This window comes from Chlamydotis macqueenii, chromosome 17 (genome assembly GCF_036417535.1).
Source record: "Chlamydotis macqueenii isolate bChlMac1 chromosome 17, bChlMac1.mat, whole genome shotgun sequence".
In the NCBI taxonomy this organism is placed as follows: Eukaryota; Metazoa; Chordata; class Aves; order Otidiformes; family Otididae; genus Chlamydotis; species Chlamydotis macqueenii.
In genome coordinates this window covers 14,475,762-14,497,046 of record NC_141572.1, presented here as the reverse complement: position 1 = coordinate 14,497,046, position 21,285 = coordinate 14,475,762, and the positions used below count along the sequence as shown (strand labels likewise).

At 39.6% G+C, this 21,285-nt stretch overlaps 1 protein-coding gene across 9 annotated transcripts in view; it reads right to left on the bottom strand.

Annotated features, from left to right (window-relative positions):
* MTMR3 (myotubularin related protein 3) overlaps positions 1-21,285 on the bottom strand; it is a 79,379-nt gene that overhangs the window by 27,183 nt on the left and 30,911 nt on the right. For 8 of the 9 annotated variants that reach the window (XM_086761118.1, XM_086761120.1, XM_086761122.1 and 5 more), the window contains 8 exons: positions 20,282-20,362; positions 15,477-15,557; positions 15,004-15,093; positions 13,682-13,798; positions 6,281-6,363; positions 4,135-4,301; positions 1,705-1,801; positions 69-182 (listed from right to left, as the gene is read on the bottom strand). In XM_086761118.1, the coding sequence (XP_086617244.1) occupies positions 69-182; positions 1,705-1,801; positions 4,135-4,301; positions 6,281-6,363; positions 13,682-13,798; positions 15,004-15,093; positions 15,477-15,479 (671 nt within the window). In that variant the 5' untranslated portion in view covers positions 15,480-15,557; positions 20,282-20,362. Of the gene's footprint in view, positions 1-68; positions 183-1,704; positions 1,802-4,134; positions 4,302-6,280; positions 6,364-13,681; positions 13,799-15,003; positions 15,094-15,476; positions 15,558-20,281; positions 20,363-21,285 lie in introns of those variants that run through there. The other variant, XM_086761124.1, reaches the window with a different exon arrangement.

Below are 21,285 nucleotides of genomic sequence, written 5' to 3'. Positions count from 1 at the left end.
CAGCTTTTATTTGCCAGAACATCCCATTTACAGTCCGGTGAAAGCCATTCCGCCTGCAAGAGCCTCACCTGTACACAACAGCAGGTATACGCTTCCAGGACCGAAAGCTTGCCACGCTCTCCAGCTCTTTATCGGTGATCCAGGCGGGAACTATGATTTCCTGGGGATAACTACCACAGAGCCTGTGAGAAAAGTGGTGCAAAGGGTTGAACGTAAGTGATACAGAGCAGTGACACACTTCCCAGACAACACACACAAATAAGCAGTGTAAGCAACCTGACAGCTGTTCATCTCAGCAAACTGCCATTTGGTTAATTCCTGTTTCACCGTGCGTTAATAAACTGCTCCTTCGCAAGGACAAAAAGCACTGTGAACACTGAGGTGCATAAACGCATTTCAGAATGAGAAGATTCAAGCTGGTGTTTCTTCAGGAAATTTGTATGTAGGTGATCTAACTCCAGCTGCTGAAATAAACTGGACCACAGAAAAGAAATTCCACATCTCTCGAATTAGCCACTCAATCTCTGGGTCACAAAACACAAAAGCTACTGGATTCAAGACAGAAAACTTGTTTAAGTGTGGAAAAACTACATTGGCTAATCAACCCTCACTGCAAGCAGGAATCTGGCTTATGTTTGACTGGCTATCTGGAACTTTCTTCTACTCGATGCACCTCCTACTCCACGATTGAACTAAGAAAGCCATGACTGCCAACGAGAACAGTGCAAGCAGCCGGTAGTGACTGCAATACGTTGCTGAATCCTGAACTAGTTCATCCCCCGTCCGCCCCCTTGAAGGGACGCACTTACTGCACAGGAAGGACAGACATGGATATGTGTCTAAGACTGTTCTATTCAGAAAAAGACATCAATCACCCTGAAAAAATCCTCTTTGCTCAAGTGCTGGCCACAAGAAGGAAAGGAGTAGTTTGTGTCATTCTGCTTCCATACGATACATAAAGTTTTTTTTTTTCCCTTTTTCTCTAGTATTAAAAATGTAAAGGACAACTATTTTTTCTTCCCTAGGTTTTCAGCGACCAAGACAGATATTCCTCCTGCAGTGACACCAACCACCAGCTGCAAGTCATTATCCTCTGAAGACAGAGCAGTGAAACATGTTTCATCACAAAGTGTTACTGCTGGTTTTGCTCTGAATGGGATTAGGGATCAGCCAGTACACTCTGTCCTACCAACTGGGAACGGAGGAACACCTTGCTCTGCCCCAGCAGCTAGAGAAGAGGACATTTGTCTACGCTTTCAGGACCACAGAAAGTGTTTCCTCTTATTTTCAGGATCTACAAGCTTAACTCTTCCAAACCAATTTTTTTTTTCAATACAAGTCTTTGTCATAGGTTAGAGAATAAGACATAATAAACAAATGTTTTTTATAAGTTCAAACTCCACTCTTTGCTCACTTAAGGCTTCCCTTTCTTCTATTAGAATGCTTAATCTCTCGGTCGTCCTCCAGCAAGCACATCGACATCTGGTATTTTTGAGCCTACAAAAACTGTAGCAGCTAATAAAATATTAAATAATACTTTAAAAGAACATTTTTTATATTAAAAAACAAACAAAATAATTCTAATTGTCCCTTATTAGGAACTGCAGAACTTGGAAAAAGTTCCAGCAATTTGCTATTACAAAATTGGCGTTTTGAGATTTTGAGATGCCATTTGGCTGTGAATCAGCAGCCCACATAACTCACTTGTACTTCTCATTGATGTTGGAAATCCTCCAGGCATTGTTCATATCAAAACCCATCCGCTCCACTTCATTTTTAAACCTTGAAGTTACGTGTTCTCCTGGGTACCAAAAGCAGAGAGAGAAAATAAATGCTAGATAAGGAGTAAGATTCCTACCTTTCAAAATCGAGAAAAAACACCGCTGCAATCAGACTTTTTAAAAACTGAAGAGAGAAAGGAAAAGGTCAAAAACACCACCTACATTTCATAACCCTGTTTTTAATATATTTAATATACTTAATATATTAAAGGAGCTGGAATAAGCTCCATTTATTTCCTAGACACATTTTTAACAGTATCAAAATACAATTGAAAAATATACTATGGCAATAAAAATTATTCCAATAGACAGAAAGTCTAGAGAATTAGAAGGTACTTAAGGAGTAGAAAAGAACAAAATTTCCAGGTTCACAGACCTAAAAAATTTGATACATTTAACGACTGCATGAGCAATACTAAATAAAATTATTCTGAAAGTCTGTCCATCGCTTGTCACTTTAAATTACTGTATCACAAAATCATGAGGCAGAATATCACCCAAGAGGAGAAAAAAAATATCCACTGAAAAATTAATGCTTTAAGTATTACATATTTCCATTATGTATTTCAGAAAGCCCTTAAAGTCTTTAAATACCTGAGATATATGTAGGTATGTGTTTAGCTCAAAGATGTAAACGTACTTGTCTGAAACAATGTGACATTACAGAAGAATTAGAGATAAATATAGAGAAATAGGTGAATTAAGAATAAAGATAGAAGCTTAACTACAGGACTTAATTATTCGTTAAAGAAAAGTCACGTTTTTCATTCCTACAGGTCAGATCATCCACTGGAAATGGTACTCGGCAAATCCAGACATGATTCACAAGAGATCTGCGTAACGAGATTATTTTTGTTTTGAAAAGGTAAAATGTGAGAATGACAGTGTGTGCAAATGTAGAATATTCACTCTTCGAGGCACGTCGTGGTAAAATCTATGGACCTGACTGAATTTTGGCACTTATTCCCTTTACATCACGTCATTGGTACAACAGTACCACAAAAAAAGAAATAGCTCTGCCTCCTGTGTTGTGAATTCTCTGCAGAAGGCTAGCTTCAGTATCATGCAGGCACTGGAGTTCTGCTCTGCCGTCCCTGTCACCAGATCAATTAGACTGGAGCTTGCCAACAATTTCCCGCTTCTCACGTGAACTCTGCACGAGCTTGAATTTATTATCTTCTGGCCACCTACTCAAATAGATCAGCTGCTCGAGTCCCTGTTTCACAAACGCTGGATGGCTCCACAGAGATGGCAACTCTGTGAGGAGCCCTTTGATCCTTTGTCAAGCACAGAGGTGAAATTGGGACAATATATTCCAGCTGACAATGATTTTGAGTCTATGTTCTTCCTTAATGGTGACTTTTTTTTTTGTTTTAAACTCCTTTTATTGGAACAATAGCATGTTCTTGCAGCACTGAGGATGGGCTTCATTATCAGCTGCTTTGGGAAACGATCATTAAAGCTTGTGATACGTCCTGAGGGATTTTTCTGGATAGCAAATGAGAATATTGGAAACATCCCCAATCATCGATGCGGCATACTGCTAGTGGGTTTTGAGAAACACAGTTACACGCAAATGAAATATTCTGTTTGATTTCTCCCTCTTCATTTTATGTGTGTGTCGTAAATCCTAGCTTTTCCTCTGAGAAACAAAACTCTAGCCTTAACATTTTGTCCATTCCTCCCAAAATGCTGGTTTTTTCAGAGGCATTTTGAGCCAAGATGGATAACGTTTTCCAAACATCCCAATCAACTCTCCAAATCAAGGAAAGAGCAGGCTATACACATTTTGTGGACTTGTGCCTTCTGACTACAAAAGCTGATCATGCGAGCACAGTTCCCATCTCCCATTACATCCATGGATAACTTACATTTTTCCCCAGAAGTTGATCCTTAGATTTTGAAGCAATTTAGTACTTTTGTTCATATCTACCAAATATCAAGCTCTTTGGAGGTTTAAAAAAAACAAAGTACAATGTCTTGAGATTAACTTCTTCAATTACATTCCTATAGATTTATTTCAGCTATAATTCAGCTCTTAGAAGGAGCATATCTACCACCAGAAATAAGCAAGCTACAGGGAAATTACTACATTAAAGAAAATTATTTCATAGACACATCTATAAAAAAATTTGATTGCTAAAAGTTAATTAAAAAAATACAGTATATCCACCAGTTAGTGAAGAAGGGCAGGAACTTATGCACACAAAAATGTCCGTACTGGAATTTTCCAGGTTCAGTTTACACCATGACTGAATTTGTTTCTAACTTTCTCTGAAAGTTCTGGATCCCAGCAAACAGGCAGTTACTCCTCAAAGCACTTGTGAAGGATGATCCGAGTGTTTCCACATACCTGGCCGACACAAATCCCCGTGCTGTTCCTTTTCACTGGCATACACCTCCATGCACCAAGCGTGATAGGCGAAGGAGAAAAGGTCTTCTATCTTGGAAGGAGGGCGGATGGCATTGTTCAGTCGCTTGAGCCAATCTTGACACTGCTCAAAAGTAGAAAACTGACACCTGCCCCAGAAACAAACATTTATCTATTAATTTTCAGTAGAAGATGCCAGACTATGAGATCTGACAGGTTATAAAACCCTCTGTGGAAGCAGAACGTGAGAAGAAACATCTTATTGATAATTACTTCTGCTTTTACGTACATTCTAATGGATAGCAAAAATGAAACTTTTGTGTATTAGTAAGAAATATACACTTAGGAAGTCAAAATGTACTGTAAGCAGGAAAGCAATGTTCTGCAATTGTGAATAAACCAGTGGTAGGCCCTACTAGTCCTGAATGGAGACGTTTATGCAGATGGTTACTATGAAACCAAGGAGAATATCACTGAGTTCGGTCCACAGCTTTCACACAACCAGGGACAAACGCATTACAGCGCTTTGCTGACTGGTGGTCTCAGATGGAAAGGCACAAAACCATCACATCCATTATAATCTACGCATCGTATTCCTGTAAACACCACCACATTTTTCATCAGACGTAGGAAAAAGATCCATTTGATAACATGCTTAATTTGAGAATAATGAGGATAAACTCCAGTATCTGAAATTTTAAATTATTCCCCTATCTCCTATGCTAAGATTCTCTTTCTTGGCCTCAGTGGGAAGCACAAACAATGGTTTTGAAACTGAGCTTTGCCTAACACTACAGACTAACAACAGCCAGCGAGAATATTCCCTCCACAGGAGAAGCTAATCCTCAAAGCAGTATATTAAAATTACATTAGCTTGTTCTGTCAAAGAGGATTCCTGGACCCTTTAGAATAAAAGGGCGGAAACAAGATCAGTGATTTATTTTGCTCTGACAGATTTCTTCAAGATATTATAGCCATAAAATATTCACCAAGTATTTACATTCAGCTTAGTCTGTGTTCTGCTGCACTCATGGTTAATGATGGCATCTGCATTCTCCAAGCGCAGGATTTATCACCCCTACCTGCAAATATCTAGAAGTCAGTCAGTGGAAGGAAAAAAGACATGTCCAACTCATGAAACACGTCTGAAACAGCTGCGAGGAACTGCAGCCTGGACACGTTGATTTCTCACCAGTGACTACGAAACGAGCTGAGACGACTAGCTCAGATTGGGTAACTCCCTATTAAATATCCATGCCCAGACAAGATACCTCTCACCCTAAAGACTCCATTTTTTTCTAAATTATTTTAAAGTTAGTGTTGCAAATAACAAGTCATATCTTCACTTGAGCACTATTATTCCAAACACAAACTACTTTGTTCATGAAAAAGAACATGAACATGTTCTAAGTCTGGTATCTCAGTCCCACACTTCATGATTCTCCAACGGTCGGAGTCACCAAGGACTGATTCTGGGAGATGCAATTTGAAGAGAAATTTGTAAAGGAAGGGAAAAAATACAAATAATTTGTATTCACTCTACAATTGAAAAGAAATAACAAATTAATGTAAAGAGGATGGGTGACTTTTTTAAATGTCAAGAGCTACAAGTTAAGAGGAAGTTAAATATTTAATTCAAATTAAACTAAATATTACTTCTAAAGTAAAATCAGTCCTCATCAAAATACAGCATTTCAGGAAGCAGCTGGCCTGTTAAACATTCTGAGTGCTCAGATATGACTGGGGCTCATTTCATTATACAAAAGGTACTGCCAGCAAACATTTAATCAAAAAGAAATGTTCCTTTCTTGTTAATTAAAGTTTATAGATCAAAATTAATTTCTGCAGCAGAAAAGTAGGAAATAGCTGTAGCTCAGGCTCAGAAGCTCCCGAACAGACACCAAAGTCTGCTGAAGGACATAAATAAATACTCCCTTCCACACGATGCTCTCTGCTTTGCTGGGTTGCAGACCTGGCTTTACCTTATTCCTCACTTTCTTTTCCAGGAGGCTGCTATGCTCTTTTGAGGGAAAACAAGAGCACTAAGCAAGAAAAAACATTTCCTTAAAACAGCCACAGGATGCGGAAGGTGAATGTACCCCCCATTCAACATTGAGCCTGTTCATACCTTATAACCTTGCAGTCTTTGCAAGTCAAATGAAGTTGAAATATATCACGGCACTCAACACTTTCGATAAGCTGCAATGGAACCTGCAATTAAGAAGAGTATATAATTTTATTTCAAACAGCGCTCATGCTGTAACGCCTTTGCATACCTCATAAGGATTTATTATAAAAAGGCCTACGTGGATTCTGAAAAGAGAGAGAAAAACAAAGAAAACGAAGTATAACTACTTCAACAGCCCTGAGGTACGGTACCACGCATCAGTGGTTTCAGCTCCATTGCTGTAGAGTCCAAAAACCTCAAGGGATCACATGAAAACGGCCGAGAAGACTGCAGCACTGTTGACAAACGTGAAGGCAGGAAAAGCAGCAGAAACCCACAAGCTCCTCTCTCACAGAAGCACCTTTTTACAGGTCCAAATGCAGGGATCTTGGGAATATAATTTTAGCCGCTGGTATCAAAAATGAACTGCTAAGCAAAATCCCCCTTACCAGACTGCTGCAGCCTAGATGCTTGTTGTACAGAAATATCTCATTTTTCTTCTTCAGGGAAAAACCATTTGGCCTGTTACACCACTCGTGATCAAAGCCGCCATATTTAGAGTAATAAAGCTGAATAATTCACTTTTAAAGGTGTAGTTATATGCACTTATGTTTTATGGCACTTGTAACAGCAGAAGCTTGATCAAGCAAAACATGTAAGCACATACAAGCACCTTTAAAGATAAGAAACCACGAGATGAAAATATTTTTCACTATTATTTTCAGACCTTTACCTGAAACAAGCAATTGTACATTATTGTCTTAAATGAATAAAAGTTAGTATTCAACTCTCTCATACATAACTGCCTCAATTCCAAACACAGAATTTAGCAAATACCTGTCATAAACTTGAATTGTAAACTTGTCTGAAATTTTTATTAGATTATACTGAACATTATACAAGGTAACAAAGCCTCCGCTGTCGAGATTCTTCAATACAAAGGCTGTCAGAGAAACACTCAATACTCTGGTATCATCTTTGCCATCGGAGATGATCCAGCAGTTTAAGTTCTGGCTTGGGGCTTACGAGACACGGCTGTAAGACCCTGCTCTGCCAGTGCCTTTCCACAGGACTGCGCAAGTCCTCAAAGGTCACCTCCAACCAAGGATCTGGGGCAAGGAACCGAGACAGCTTCTACTGGGGCATCACAACGCTCAGGAAGTACAAGATTACAGTGGGGTGAAAAAAGGAAATAGAACTAAAAACACTAGGCAAGGGAAAGAGATGTCTCAAATACAAACCACAAGAAAACTTACTCTGAGCATGAAGATGCCTAGAGAAAGCTAATAGTAAACGCTGTGCCCAGGAGAGTCATCAAAACTCTCATGTCTCTTGGGAAGGCAGGAACGCACGCAACTCACAGCTGGACCTCGTGTTTCCCTGCCAACTCAGAAGTCAGAGTTCAGAGTCCTCTTCTGAATGCCAAAGCTCAAACAATTGCCCAGAGCTCCCAACCCCCAAAATACAACAGGCAGTTACCGTCTGACACTCAGCCTTTACCCCTGCCCTTTAGTCAGGCCACAGCCAAGCAGCAGTGTTGGAGTCTCCGCAGCTGAAGGAAGCACCAACAGACAACGTAGGCACAAGGAGACGAGACAAGATGGGGTCTGACTGGAGAGCCCAGGAGTTTGGGTATTCAAATGAAGCTGGAACTTTAATTTCGGTCCATCTTTTCAGTATTATTACCACTTTAAGATCTGTGGTAGTCTAATAATAAATGACGTAACTAGCAACACGAAGGGGCACACGAAAGGAGGACTGCTTCCCGAGAGACAAGCCCCCTCTGTATTTGCCATCCTTGAGCTCAAACTGGCTGCAGGGTCACCTGCAGGGATAAGTACAGCGAAGATGCTGACAGAGTTCAGTATCAATGTAACAGTATTTAAATGCGCTACAGACAAGATCAGACATACTGTTAACCTTGTTAACCTTTTAACTGCTAATTTCTTCCGTGCCTCCTCCTACTTGATTCTAGTCTGCCAGGTAAATTGTTGTGATAGTTTTGTGTAATATATCAAGGGACTGGAACAAACCTCAGCTTGGAGACTCTCACATTGTTTTCCCCCTGCCCGGACAGCCTCACACACATACTAAATTACGGAAAACTACCATTCACTTACACGGCACCGACGTAGAAAGTGAAGTGCCTTTCCCCAACTAAATGAGTTTAGCCTCTTGAAGACTTGCTTTCTCACTCAAATGCTCCTTTGTTAATTTTTTCCCCCAAGCCCTCTTTTATTGTATTTCTTCCCATGCTCACCTTCATTTAAGCGGTTCTTCACCTTGCTCCCTCCTCCTAGCAGTCTGGCTCCTCACACTCCTGTCTGCACCCTAATGACATACTAAGTATTCTTCTACTCCTGTATTATTTTTAATTTCCTTCTTTCAAAGTCACTCTTTGTTCTCTGCCCTTTCAATTTGCCCTCTGCTCAACAGCCATTCTTTTTTCTCTTGACAGCCCACATGCAGCTCACTATCTATTTCCTTAGAATCTGCAGGTTTTTTTCTTCAGGGCAACCTTCATATCAATCTTTTTAATTTTCTTTTCCGGTCATAAAAATCTGTCCTCTGATCCTCCTGCATTTTCAATCTCCTTCCTGTCCATTATTCTTCTCCCAGTAACAGTCTGTAAAATGATCTGCCTTCACTCCCCATTCTTCCCCACCGATAACCTTCCCCTTTCACGGGTACGTTTTTCAGGTTGATGCACGCAGCGTCAGACACTCAGTGCAGTTAGCCGGCTCTTAGAAGAGCCATCAATTCTACGAGCAGGCACTTCACCATATGATAACGGCTATCAAAATAAAGCAGTGGAGAAGCAATCATCTTTGCTTTCGTAAGAATAAACATGCATTGTTATCCAAGGCCAACGATGTTGCGTTATAGAGAGTACTAGAGCATCGTGCTCCGGCAGTATCCGCCTCTTCACGGTCTCCTCTTTAAAATTATCTCATTTTAAACAACAGCAATGTTCTACAACTCAATTGTTTTCTATTTTTTTTTTAATTATTATTTTACTTACTGGAACTGTTATCCAACAGCAGTACATGATATATTTAGAGAAAAATACCTCTGTAGTTAGAACAAGCCCCAGTTATGTTTCCACTGGTGACACCGTGGCGCAGTCCCCGACCACAACGCCAAGCGGTACGCCGCGGGCCACAGCCAGGCTGCCACACGCCACTCCCTTCACGAGCGGCCATGCTCTACACTCTGCCCTGCACACCACTCAGGCTGCGCCTCTCTGGCGTACCACGGGGCGCCCAGGGGCCCTGGGCTGTAATTAGTACTTTCTTCTTGTTTTCCCAGCTCAGAGCCTGAAGTAATGGCAGGGTTCTGCTGCAGACTGGTTACTTTAAACAGCACAAGGCCAAGGCTACGCGCTGCACGCCCTAAAGCACGGTGTAAGACAACGGATGGATGGAGGAACTGAAGATGCGAGGTCAGCTCAGAAGGGCTTTGAGGACTCTCCCAGGTGGAGGGAGTCAAATACCTTCAGGTGTGATCTTGTTGGTAAAACCTACAAGGAGTACCTGAAGGGAATTTTGCTTTTAGTGACAACTAATTACATCTAGGTTTTGTCTTGGAGGCATTTAGTCCCCCCTCTGCTTTCACAACTGACACGCATGCAGTGTGAACAATCAGAGGATCAGGACCTGAGAACAAAGCAAGGACTAAGGTACTGTTCAGCACAGACAAACCTCAACTGCGCAGCAGATGTAAGCCAGGGAAGATGTCAAACCAACCCTTTGTCCGTAAAACACCCAGCAAGGGAAAGCTTATGCTAAAACTCAACCATCAACACTGAAAGTCTCCCTCCTCTTGCCAGCACAACTTTTTTTTTTTTTCTATGTCCAAAATCTACTTGAAGGATGCTACATACTAAGTCCATGATGCATGGTTCTCCCACAAATGCAATTAGCTTACAAGGAGAAAAATTATCAGAGAAATACTCTCAGCTGCAAAATTTGAAATTTTCTTAAGGAAAGCAAATCAATACAGAACTGCCTGGGAACCAAGCTTGCCACGTGCACCGAGAGATCACTGTTGAGTCTGCATTTTTATCCCACGGATAAATGTAAGTCAACACTTTTGAATGTCATAATCCCTCCAATTTATGCACGGTCTACTGGATCTTTTGGTTTTGCATTTAAAACACCATGTTCCTATCACTACACTGATCTAGGAAATTATCCACGGAAAAGATGTACGCATACAGCTGTTTTCTGCAGTGTTGCAATGTGAGCATTAACAACTTTGAAACGTATTTATTTTCAAGCACAGGTGCAGCAGGTGATCTAGCAGCACTATGCTATTTCCTGAGGTTTCACGAGCATCGCTTTGACAGCCAGTCTATTGAATTGTAAACAAAAACAGAACAGTGAGGTTAAAAAAAAAATACTAAGACCAGGAATCCATTTTTAACTGGATTCCAGTTCCTTCATGCAGTTGCCTTTGCCAAGGAGCAAGTAGCTGACACGCATACTGCTTTCTCTGGAGGACCGCTTCTACCATGAGAATATCCCACCCACTTCAAGAGGAGACGCCTCCACAGAACAGATGCACATTCAAAGGGAATTAATTTGTTTTAGAAGTACTATAACAGATATTTGCTACGAATCCTCTTTTTTACACAGAAGTACTTCTCTCTGCTGAGGTGACAAGGTTATTAGTGTGGCTGGACTTCGTCAGGATAGTGATTCTTATGAAAATCATTAAAAATAAAAAAGCCCAACTCCTAACATTAGTAAACGTTTATACATTTTTAAAAAGGTCTTCTTGCACGTGCCTTCTGAACAGCTCTAGCAATATAAAACCAGTAGGAACGAATAGAGGTGAACACAATCAAAAAGTACTCAGTGAAAATTTAATTTGGAAAAATCACCGTCTGATCAATAATTTTGATCAACAATAACCAAAGCTACTCTTCTGAAATTTAACAATTTGAATACATTTCCTAATTATTGCATGTATCTTTTACGCTTACAGGAATTCCAAGTCCTGTCTGCCTTGGAATCCAGTAGAGCTCATACTAAGTTACCAGTGATGATCATCCATGGTTACAGAGGAATAATCTATATTCTGTTCTACCTCACACGCTATCTAATAGAACCTTCCTGGTTACTGATGACAAATGAAGCAGGACTAACAACCTTGGTGATACGAGATCCAGTGCGAGGGCAGAACACTGGGTATGAAAGGCAGGGAAGCAAAATTAATATAATACTGACAAACTTCTATAGACTCTTTTCTGAACACAAAGGATATTATTTAAGAAAACAAAGATTTGTTACTGCTCAAAAATATTAAATTGAAAATCCTTGAAAATGGATACTCTCAATTATCCTAAGGACAGATACAGCAGTAAGCGCAGTACACGCGTTAGTGCCTTCTCTAATAAAGTAGCTCAACCTTTTCCTGGCATTCCTCAGGACAAGCTCCCGACTTCTAGGGCTACTCTTGTTTTTCTCATGTCTCAGCTTCTTGTTTTTAAATATTCAGTCCTTTGCTCTGTCACTTCTAGTTGCCAATTCATATAACATTCAGACTCTGAATTAAAAAAAAAAAAAATAATAATCTAACAGTAAGTAATCCAATATAGATTTACTGCAGCAGGCCCCTTGGCAGAATTCAGCCTTAGAATTCACGTTCGTATTACAGAGCAGCAGGGAATCCTATAAAACACATGGTTCATAATGCACCTTCTCTCTGCTGCCAGCAGTGTGGAGAGACGCACCGGTGGGATGGCGGTTGAGGCGTCCCCGCACCTACCTGACCCCTTGGCTGCCATTCGGATGCACGGTGGCACTTAAACAGCTTAGATTTAGGTCTCAAGCTATACGTCATGACTGACTACAGAGTAAGAGCAGCGAGAAGTAACGTTATGCTGCCCTGCATACGCACATACGCGTATCACCTCCTCTGTATGGTCAGCAGTGGAAGACAACAGCCCTTACATTTCCAATTAAATTCCTGTCATCATATTTTTTTGCCATCATTTTGAATAATTGCTATGTTCACATGCTGAAAACCCCCACATCACCATGAGTTGTAGGGCTTTAACGCTGTACACAGAAGTTCACTGGCCTAGCAGACATGCCTGTCCAGCCCACTACACTGACAGTCCAGGAACTGAAATAAATTTCAGTTAATTATAACTGAAATTAATAATGATTAACGATAACTATGACACAGTCACATTTCAAAGTCTGTAGATAACGTAGCTCTATGATTAGAGACAATGTAAACCAGTGAAGACTTAGTTCCAACGAGTAAACAATATTTTTACAGTTAATTTCATTTTACCACAAAATCAGTTTAAATTTAAGACTGACATGGCAAAAATTAAATCTGTTACGCGCACAGGAGATGTCACTGATATTCCAGACCCCTGTGCTGCACGTGTCTCTGTCACATAGGTGTCAGACACTTGTCAATTCTTATATTTTGCTCCCCTTGCTTCTGTCAGCTTTGGAATAACACGCATCAGTTTTGGTGGTTTACACTCAACTCACCCCTGCACAGTTCAGGATTTGTGACTGACACGTGGCAATTATGAACAGCTAGCCAGGGTCAGCTCTTGTTCTGAAATAAGGCAATTGGTGAAAAACCCATCAGGAGGAAAAAAAAAGCTTTGATCCTTTGGATTTATTTTACTGGTTTTATTACAAATATCCACAAAAATATTTCTGTGCCGTGCATGATGTCCTATAAAATTCTACACAGTCCACAAATGGTATTGTAACGAGTACAAGCAGCGCATGTCAGCACTATACTAGGGCAAAAGACTGTAGGATGCCTATTTATGTCTCTGATCATGAGTAGCTGGATACGTAACAGTTTTTTAAAATGGATACCTACAGAAAAGCTTTTGAAAAGAAATGCATAGGCATCCAAAGATGAGGTCCAATTCACAGATCTCTTCGGTGGACGACTGTTCTCATACTATCCAACTTCAGGCATGTAACTTCAGTAGCTGGACCTGCTTCCACCTTCTGAAGCTCCAGGCAAGACACCAACCTAGCTTAGGTGCTCCAAACAGCCCCTTGGAAGACCTTTTATTTCTCTGAGTATATACAGAGCTTAGGGAGAACAAAGAGCTGACATAGCCAGCTGCAAAGAGAATATAAAGTCGAGCGATGTGAAGTTTCCTTACGAAGCCCGATTTTCAGAGGTGTCGAACCATCTTTTGATGCCTAAATAAGTATCTGTTCTCCCTGAAAAGCACGATTCGAAGATCACAAAGATTTTCCATTACCACTGACCTGAAAAGGCTGGATCACCATACTTTTATCCTAAATCCTCTTATCTGGACTGAGTTCAGAATACCTGTATTACCACAGTAGCATGAGTAACACTTACATTCACAACAGACTCCTTGAATTTGATGTGAAGCCTGTAATTAGAAAGTGCAATGATGGCATCCTCTGCTCGTCCCACATACTCTGTACTCTCACCATGAAGTTCGATGAACGGGACCTTTAGAATGGAAAGAAAAATCTTTCAGAAATCATTTACCAAAAATATGTCTCTCAAAGCATACACCACCATACAGTCAAAAAGAAACACTGCTGAGAATTCAGCCTAGCTCTTACTGCTAGGAAGGAAAGTCTTGGGTAAGGCAGGTTCAGAGGTTAATTGTAGTCTTTTAAAAAAATGATTCCTCACTTTCTGTTAATTTTCCTGAGTAGTAAGTGCTTCGTCAGGGAAAACAATGAATTTTTATGAAAAAGCTGAGCGAAATTATCCTCACGTTTTGGCAAGCAGCCTGACCAACCCCTTGATTTATGCTCTCACTCCTTACTTAATGGAGAGTGGCATTTCCATAATGTTATTAAATTAATCCTAAAGTAGGCAAAACATGTAAGATAAATAACCTTCTATACTACTGGTCCCCAACGTTCACTAAGCAAGCTCACGTAACCAGCTTAGACCGGATACCTAAATGCTATACAGTTGAAGTCAGCTGGACAAATCATACTTTCTGCTTCATATTTCTCACTGCAAATACAAAAATGTAAGACATGCTGCTGTTTTGTAAAGTTAGAAAACGTGCAGTCGTGTTACATTGCACAAAAATTGCAACTGTTTAATAAAAAAATGTGAGTTAAGCCCCATTTAGCTGAGCTGGGTGAAAAATGTAAACACAACCTGAAAACAATCTAGTTTTACACCGACTTAGCTTAAATCAATTAAAAATGTTTTCTATTAAAACGAAACAAACCTCTTCAGTTGATATAAGAGTGTCTACATGGATAAATCATTTGAAACAAATTGACTTCAAAAGGAACTTTGGAAAATCAATGAAGCAAAAAAATATCCATTTTGTGCAACATAAGACTCTTGGCTTCTTAGTAGCAAGAAGTAATGGTAGTATTTAACCAGCTAAGTGCTAATCTTTTGAAAAACAAAGAATTCTAAAGCATGGAATAAAACCTAGCACTTGACACTACTACTGGAGAAATAGCTGTATTTTTCAGACACTCCATATTTTTCATTACGCTCTCGTAATGTAACACCCAAGTTCTCTGTCCTACTGACAGTACGTGAGTATTGAAATGAAAATGTGTTTCTCCTGTACTGTGCTCCATCGTGAATGAAAATTCTACGAGAGCGCCCAGAGAATACATAGCTCAACTAGAAACACTGCAATCTCCACTGGCAAGGAGCAGCGCGGTGATTACCTGAAGGTTCTCATCCTCTCGGATCAGCTGCTTCCTGGGAAAAATCTGATTAGCCTGGATGCATTCAAGGCTGTGCTGAGTCTCTTCATCCTGAGAAACAAAGCGTTACCGTTACCTTCAGCACTGTCACTTGCTGCCCTCTTCACCACATCGCCAGCTATCAACGACTCATGAAAAGCCCACATAGGATGAAGCGCTTAGAGAATTTGGGTATCAGCAACTTCCTAAAGTTACTAAACTTTCAGAGACAAGCACTCAAACAACTGAATATGGTATCAGAAGCAGGTTTCCTTCCTGTAGTCTAATAAAGTAATTTAAAAAAGGAAGACTGGTAATAGTATTAGAAAAAAAGCATCAGTCTAGCACCACACTTAAAAGTTAATAATCCCACATGTAAACATTAATTCTCTCATGTTTTTCATATTTTAGCCTATTCTACTGTGTAACAGGCCCTACAAACCCCTTTTGCTTACCATGACAGGTCCTGGAGAGGAGGAGAAATCCTCGTCTTTACTCACAATACTTGGAGGCTCTTCTTTACTTACTACTAAAATCTAGAAAACCAGAAAAGTGTAATGATGAAGTTAAATTCATTTTCTTTTGGCAAATAAATACAAATTAACTTTTAACAACTGAGAATTCAGCTGTTCGAAAACTGCAAGCAAACAGTAATTACGAAAAGATTAAATCCGTATAAACTAACTCTCCTGAGACACAAAATTGTTTCAAAATGTGTCTGGCTCCTTCTGTTCATTCTGAAAAATCATTTTTGAATGTACTGCTGGGAGAATACCCGTCTGAATGCAGCAATTAGACTACTGTTTATATAATTTAAACATTTGCATCTCTCTAGATCACCCTGCCTTTCTCCCAAGTCATTAGCAGATGGTGATTCACAAATACATCGGGGATAAAACCAAAGGGATCGTTGTGATCATTTAGTCTGATCTGTTGTGTAACACAGGTTGTCAGATCTCCTGCAGTAATCTTGTTTCAACTATGGCATGTGAATTAGAATTCATATATGGATAAAATTCTTAATTTTATAGTTATGACTCATTTTCTATATCCATGGATGTAGTAAAATATCCATTTTCCTGCACTGACCTTTCCAAGAGCACCAGGTCACCACACACTGGTGGTGACACTCGCTCTCTCCACTATCTAACAATCCCCTGATCTTTTATCATCCCCAAATTTTCTGGAAATACTGATGAGTACCCAGTCTTGAGGTCTAGGCAATTGATTGACCCTATTAGGAACTTAATGATTGAAGTGAATACAGGAGTTACAATTTGATTTTGAGATTCCCTTTTTTTTTTTAATTTAAATTCAGGTAGGTTCTTTCCTTTTTTTTTTAAAAAAAAAGATTCATTCAGGTATTTTATGGGTTTTGCAGTCTACAGCACACAAAAGATACAAACAAAAATACACCAGCCAAGTTCAGTTAGATCCTAGTTCACATGTCACCTTAGTTATAAATATATCGCAAATTAGCAGTGTTGTGGTTGACAGAAAACCACTTCGAATCCCCCAGCTCACAAGCGCACCACCACTGCAGGAAGAGCTACCTACATCCTGTATATTGTACAGAATGTTTACAGAGGGGAAAGAAGCAGATGTCCCCAAAACCTCTGTCAAATAGGAACATCACCATAAACAAAATGCCTTTATGCCCCCAGAGCAGGGGAGAAACAGCGTATAAAAGCTTGCAAGTTGGTTCAAAATTGCACAGCTTGCAGAAGGACGTGGATGTGTGTGTGCATATATAAAGGGAGGAAGTTATGAGCGGAATCGATCTTGAATTGCCACTCGTTTACTACAAATTAATGCAAAAAGTAGATACAAAATCCCAATTTTAAACAAACAAGAAAAACAAAAGCTAGAAGACTCGATAGAAGTCTGAATCTATCAACTATGGAAACTGATAAGCAAAAAGAAAATAGCACAGAAATTCCCATGTCTGCAAGAACAATGGAGAGAAGGAACATTCTTTTCAGTTATCAGACACAAAGGAAATCTAGAAATGCTGTCTACCAACAGCAAGATGAAGATTGTATGACTGTTAATATTGGCTTTAAAAAGGCAGTTTAACATTTTTGTTCCAAAAGAAGCAGATGATGTTTCATATGTAACCCGTGCTGTAGCTGATGAGGATATTCAAAGAATCATAATGATTAAAGTTAAAATGGCCACAAATTCATCAAGCTTGATCTTTAATATATCAGAGGCCATAAAATTCCAGCCCTTGTATTCAAAACACAAGATTGTGCTTGATTCCAGCATGACTTGGTATTTTACATAGGTTGTGTTTGCATACACTTATCTTCCAAAACCACATCTACTCCAGCAGATACCAGGAAAGGAGGGGTTCAGCCGCTCTCTCAAACGCGTACGGTTTCGAGTTCTAACCTCTGGTTCTCACTGCGTGTTTTTCAGATCACGTCATGCACCACTCTCCTTGATCTGCAAGATTTAAGAAATGAGCCTCCTGCTCAATCGAATTTAAAATGATGCCTGGCTAAGCAACCGGCTTATTTGTCTACCCAACCTCTATCTTACAGCTCATCCCTCACGCAGGGTGCAGGCTGGATTCACTCAGCACTACATCCTGATATAATGAAGACTAATGATTCAAGAGAAGATGGGTTTAAAAACTGTGTATGGTGTACAGAAATCACCTTCCCCACGCTTAAAATAATGGCACCACCACCTTCTGCGGCCAACCACCTCTTCACCAGCACTGACTCCGCTCTTCCGGAACAGTGGCTGCCGCTACAGACCAAACTTTTTCAGATCAGTTCATCTAGACAGTTTATGGACAACTTGAACAAAGGTTTAAACATTCACAGTAAAGCCTTCTGAATATAAAAAAAGACCTTGCTATTTCAGAAAATTCCTTCAAGCACAACTATCAGAGAAACACAGAGCTAATTAAAAAAATTTATTACAAATTTAAAGCATACCTAGCATTGCTGATGGTAAGTTTTAATACATTAGGCACTGTGCTGTAACAAAGTTGTTCATTTCTACTTCAGATTGGTTAGATATATTTATTTTAAGTTTACTATATAACCATCTACACGATAATAAAAACAGTATTTAGCTTGGAGAATTAGCTCTTAATTTCTTACAGTTGTGCTCCTAAAATCCAGTACGAACAATTAGTGGAGACTATCCAAATTCCTGCAGAACAAGTTCCTTATTCTAATCACTGCATTCAGCTGCAAAACAGCTTCTATTATACTGCAGTGGCTTCATGCCTGAATGTGAGAATCTCCCTTTTCAAGGTGAATTTGGGGAAAGCGGTGTGAAAAAAAAAGATGCAGCGGATTCAGTTTTCATCAGGATTATCAGATATGAACCGCGATGTTGCCAAGATAAATGGTACCAGGACTTACAAGACTGGTTCTAAAACAAACAGTTTGCACATTCACACTGCTTCTAGGTATTAGCGAAGCACTTCATCCACTTAACTGCCATAACACAAAAATATTTCCAAAAAGTGCTGGCAAAAATAGGAAGAAACATTGAATTGTTAGAATGAACTGCACTGATCTGACGATGGATAGTGAGGATACCAAAAGACATTATTAATTTCCCAGTGTCACAGCAAGCTGATCACTCTTCCTCCATGATCACTGGATGGGGCACAAGGGGAAGGGAACACACCACTGGGACAGGGACCACCCACTGTGCTCAGGAACTCAAACCACACTTTCAACCCCAACTTCTTTCTATACCAAAGCTTCCTGAGCCGTGTGAACAGAAGAAGGATGACAGTGCTTGTGCGACACCTAGTAAAGGGATTTCTGACCCTGCCTCAGCCATGAGCACGAGGACGTTCTTCATATTGTGAAGCCCAAGGAGCCACTCCATTGAATTTCACCCACGACAACTAACACAGCACGCTGCTTTGAAGGACAGCTCGATACAAAGCACGACTAGCACAAACCAGCTGAAGAAATCTATTCTCAAGTTGACCCATACCATCTTTTTTGATTAGTGGCAGAAGGCAATCAGAATTCTCATTTTGTTTCACTGCTTCTGGCAAATAATCTGCTCTTCCACAACAGTAAAAAACACTTCCCAGAAATGAAATAGAAGTGTTCAAACACGGCTTAGATAATAACCAACCAAGAAAACACCTTCGTAAAAAGCACCCTTAAATTCAGGTTCCCACTTATAAATAGGATCACATATAAATAGTAGATAGCTTATAAATAGTGTAGTGAAACTTGTTTTTATTGTTAGAAATAACTTTTTTCAGGACTGAGGCTAAAATTTATCAATTTAATGTGCTGCCCTTTCAACTGTAGTTTCCCATATATTAAATTACACCAAAAAAGAGATGTTAGTCTGGTTAATTCTCCATTTTTACGTTCTGCTTGAAAGCATAAATGATTAGTAAAGGTTGTAACCTCAGACTCTTGTTCAGCCAGTATGGGAACATCTTAATTACCTTTCGTTTCAGATGTGCCTTCTGGTCTAAATTATGTCCATAATTAAGACCAGCAATAACCATCTGTTTGCCAGTGATTGTAAACAAAAAAGATTATCTAAATAGAGGATCATTTAAATTCACATATGTAAACGTAGCTGGATTTATACCAAGGAAAAATACAAACTGGAGGGGAAAAAAAAGGATAAAAGAAGGACCCAAGTGTTTCACTTTCTTCCCCTGCCTCCCCTGTCCAGATCCTAAACTCTATTTATTTTAGTATCAAAACCAAATTTGATTTGCCCCTCAGTCTGACAATGTAGCTACTTACAAACTGGGTTACAGTTGTCCTGTAAAAATTGTAGATAAGAATCCAAAGGCTTTGACAAAGCAGCATTACAACATCTGAGCATGCCGTACTCAAGAATGCGATCCGGCTTCGGCAAAAGACGCTTCTGTTACAAAATGAAAACACTGCTTCCCCTTTCATACGTGGAAGGAAATTATTCCCAGATAAGGATAAACACTTAGTTTCCATGTTTCAGTCCCTGACAGCAAGGTTTCCCCTCTTTCCTGGCACTGCCTGCAGAAGTACCTGAATAGCTTTCCCAAGTATTTACTGGGGAAGTAGCTAACAATATAGATATTTACAAATTACTCGGGAATAGGAGCAGGACAGAAAGAATCACGTTCAAAAATTTTTTATACAACTAAGAGTCAGAAGTTGGCTTTTTGTCTAACACCTTGGAAAATGCATTATTTAAGGGAGTAATCAATGATAACTGTAGAACTCATCAACAAATAGCTTGTCTTATCCAAAGAACACAATTATCTTACCGAAGAATGGGAGTTAATAAAACAATCCTCTTTGTCCCAGAAAGCCTCACACAACACTCTTCCAATACTTCACACTGGCAACTGCAAATAAAAAGATAGCACTTTAAAACATGAGCCTTCAATTGAAAAAAACACTTATTAAATAGCCAGCATTTTATGCAAGAAACTCAACTGTTATCCTAGTTTGTCTTAATTAAAGGGGAAAAGTAAAAAGCATAACAACTATGCAAGTCATAACTACTGAGATCTTAATATGCCCCGCGAGAGAATTTAATGACTGGATTCTGATGGGTCCACATGAGCTGGTGAAGGCCTCTCTTCTGGTAGGGGATAGTTCAGAAATCGTGGCCACAAACCAGTTCAAATTTTTTTTTTTACACTTCTTTGGTATACAGAAGTGAAAAAAATGACTTAGCAATACAAGCTACAGGAGAGCTCTTTTACAGAGGATCTAACAGGTTTTGTGCTGATCTTCAAAGGTGTGTTTTAATTTTACACGAAAAATAGCTTTTTCACCTGCCAAGAAAGCAGATGAAGACCCCTAAATACTGGTTATTACCCAAGTGCTTTTGGACAAGGCTGCAGAAAAGCCAAGGTGAACAGCAATGCTCACATACCATTCCTCCCAAGCCCTATCTTTTTCACTTTTCAAGTGTTGTACAATTACTTCCTAAAAAAATAAGTATCGTGTCACAAATATACATTTGTCAAAAAAAAAAAATCATATGGATAAGATATCTGATTTTCTTACTCAATCGCATCAGTAGGTATTCAGAGACATTTTTTATAGCATCAGAATGACTGCATGAGTCCCATGGGACACCAAGATCTGCACCAATACCCCAAACCTCAAATTACAGTTCCAGGATAAAACCGACCATTCCTAGAGCACGCAAGCTGCCAGACTGATGGAATATAACTCCTTTGTATCCAGTGTACGAGAAGATTTGCTCTTCACAGTAACTTGGAAGCTATCCCAGCAGCATACTGCATGTGTATGTGCC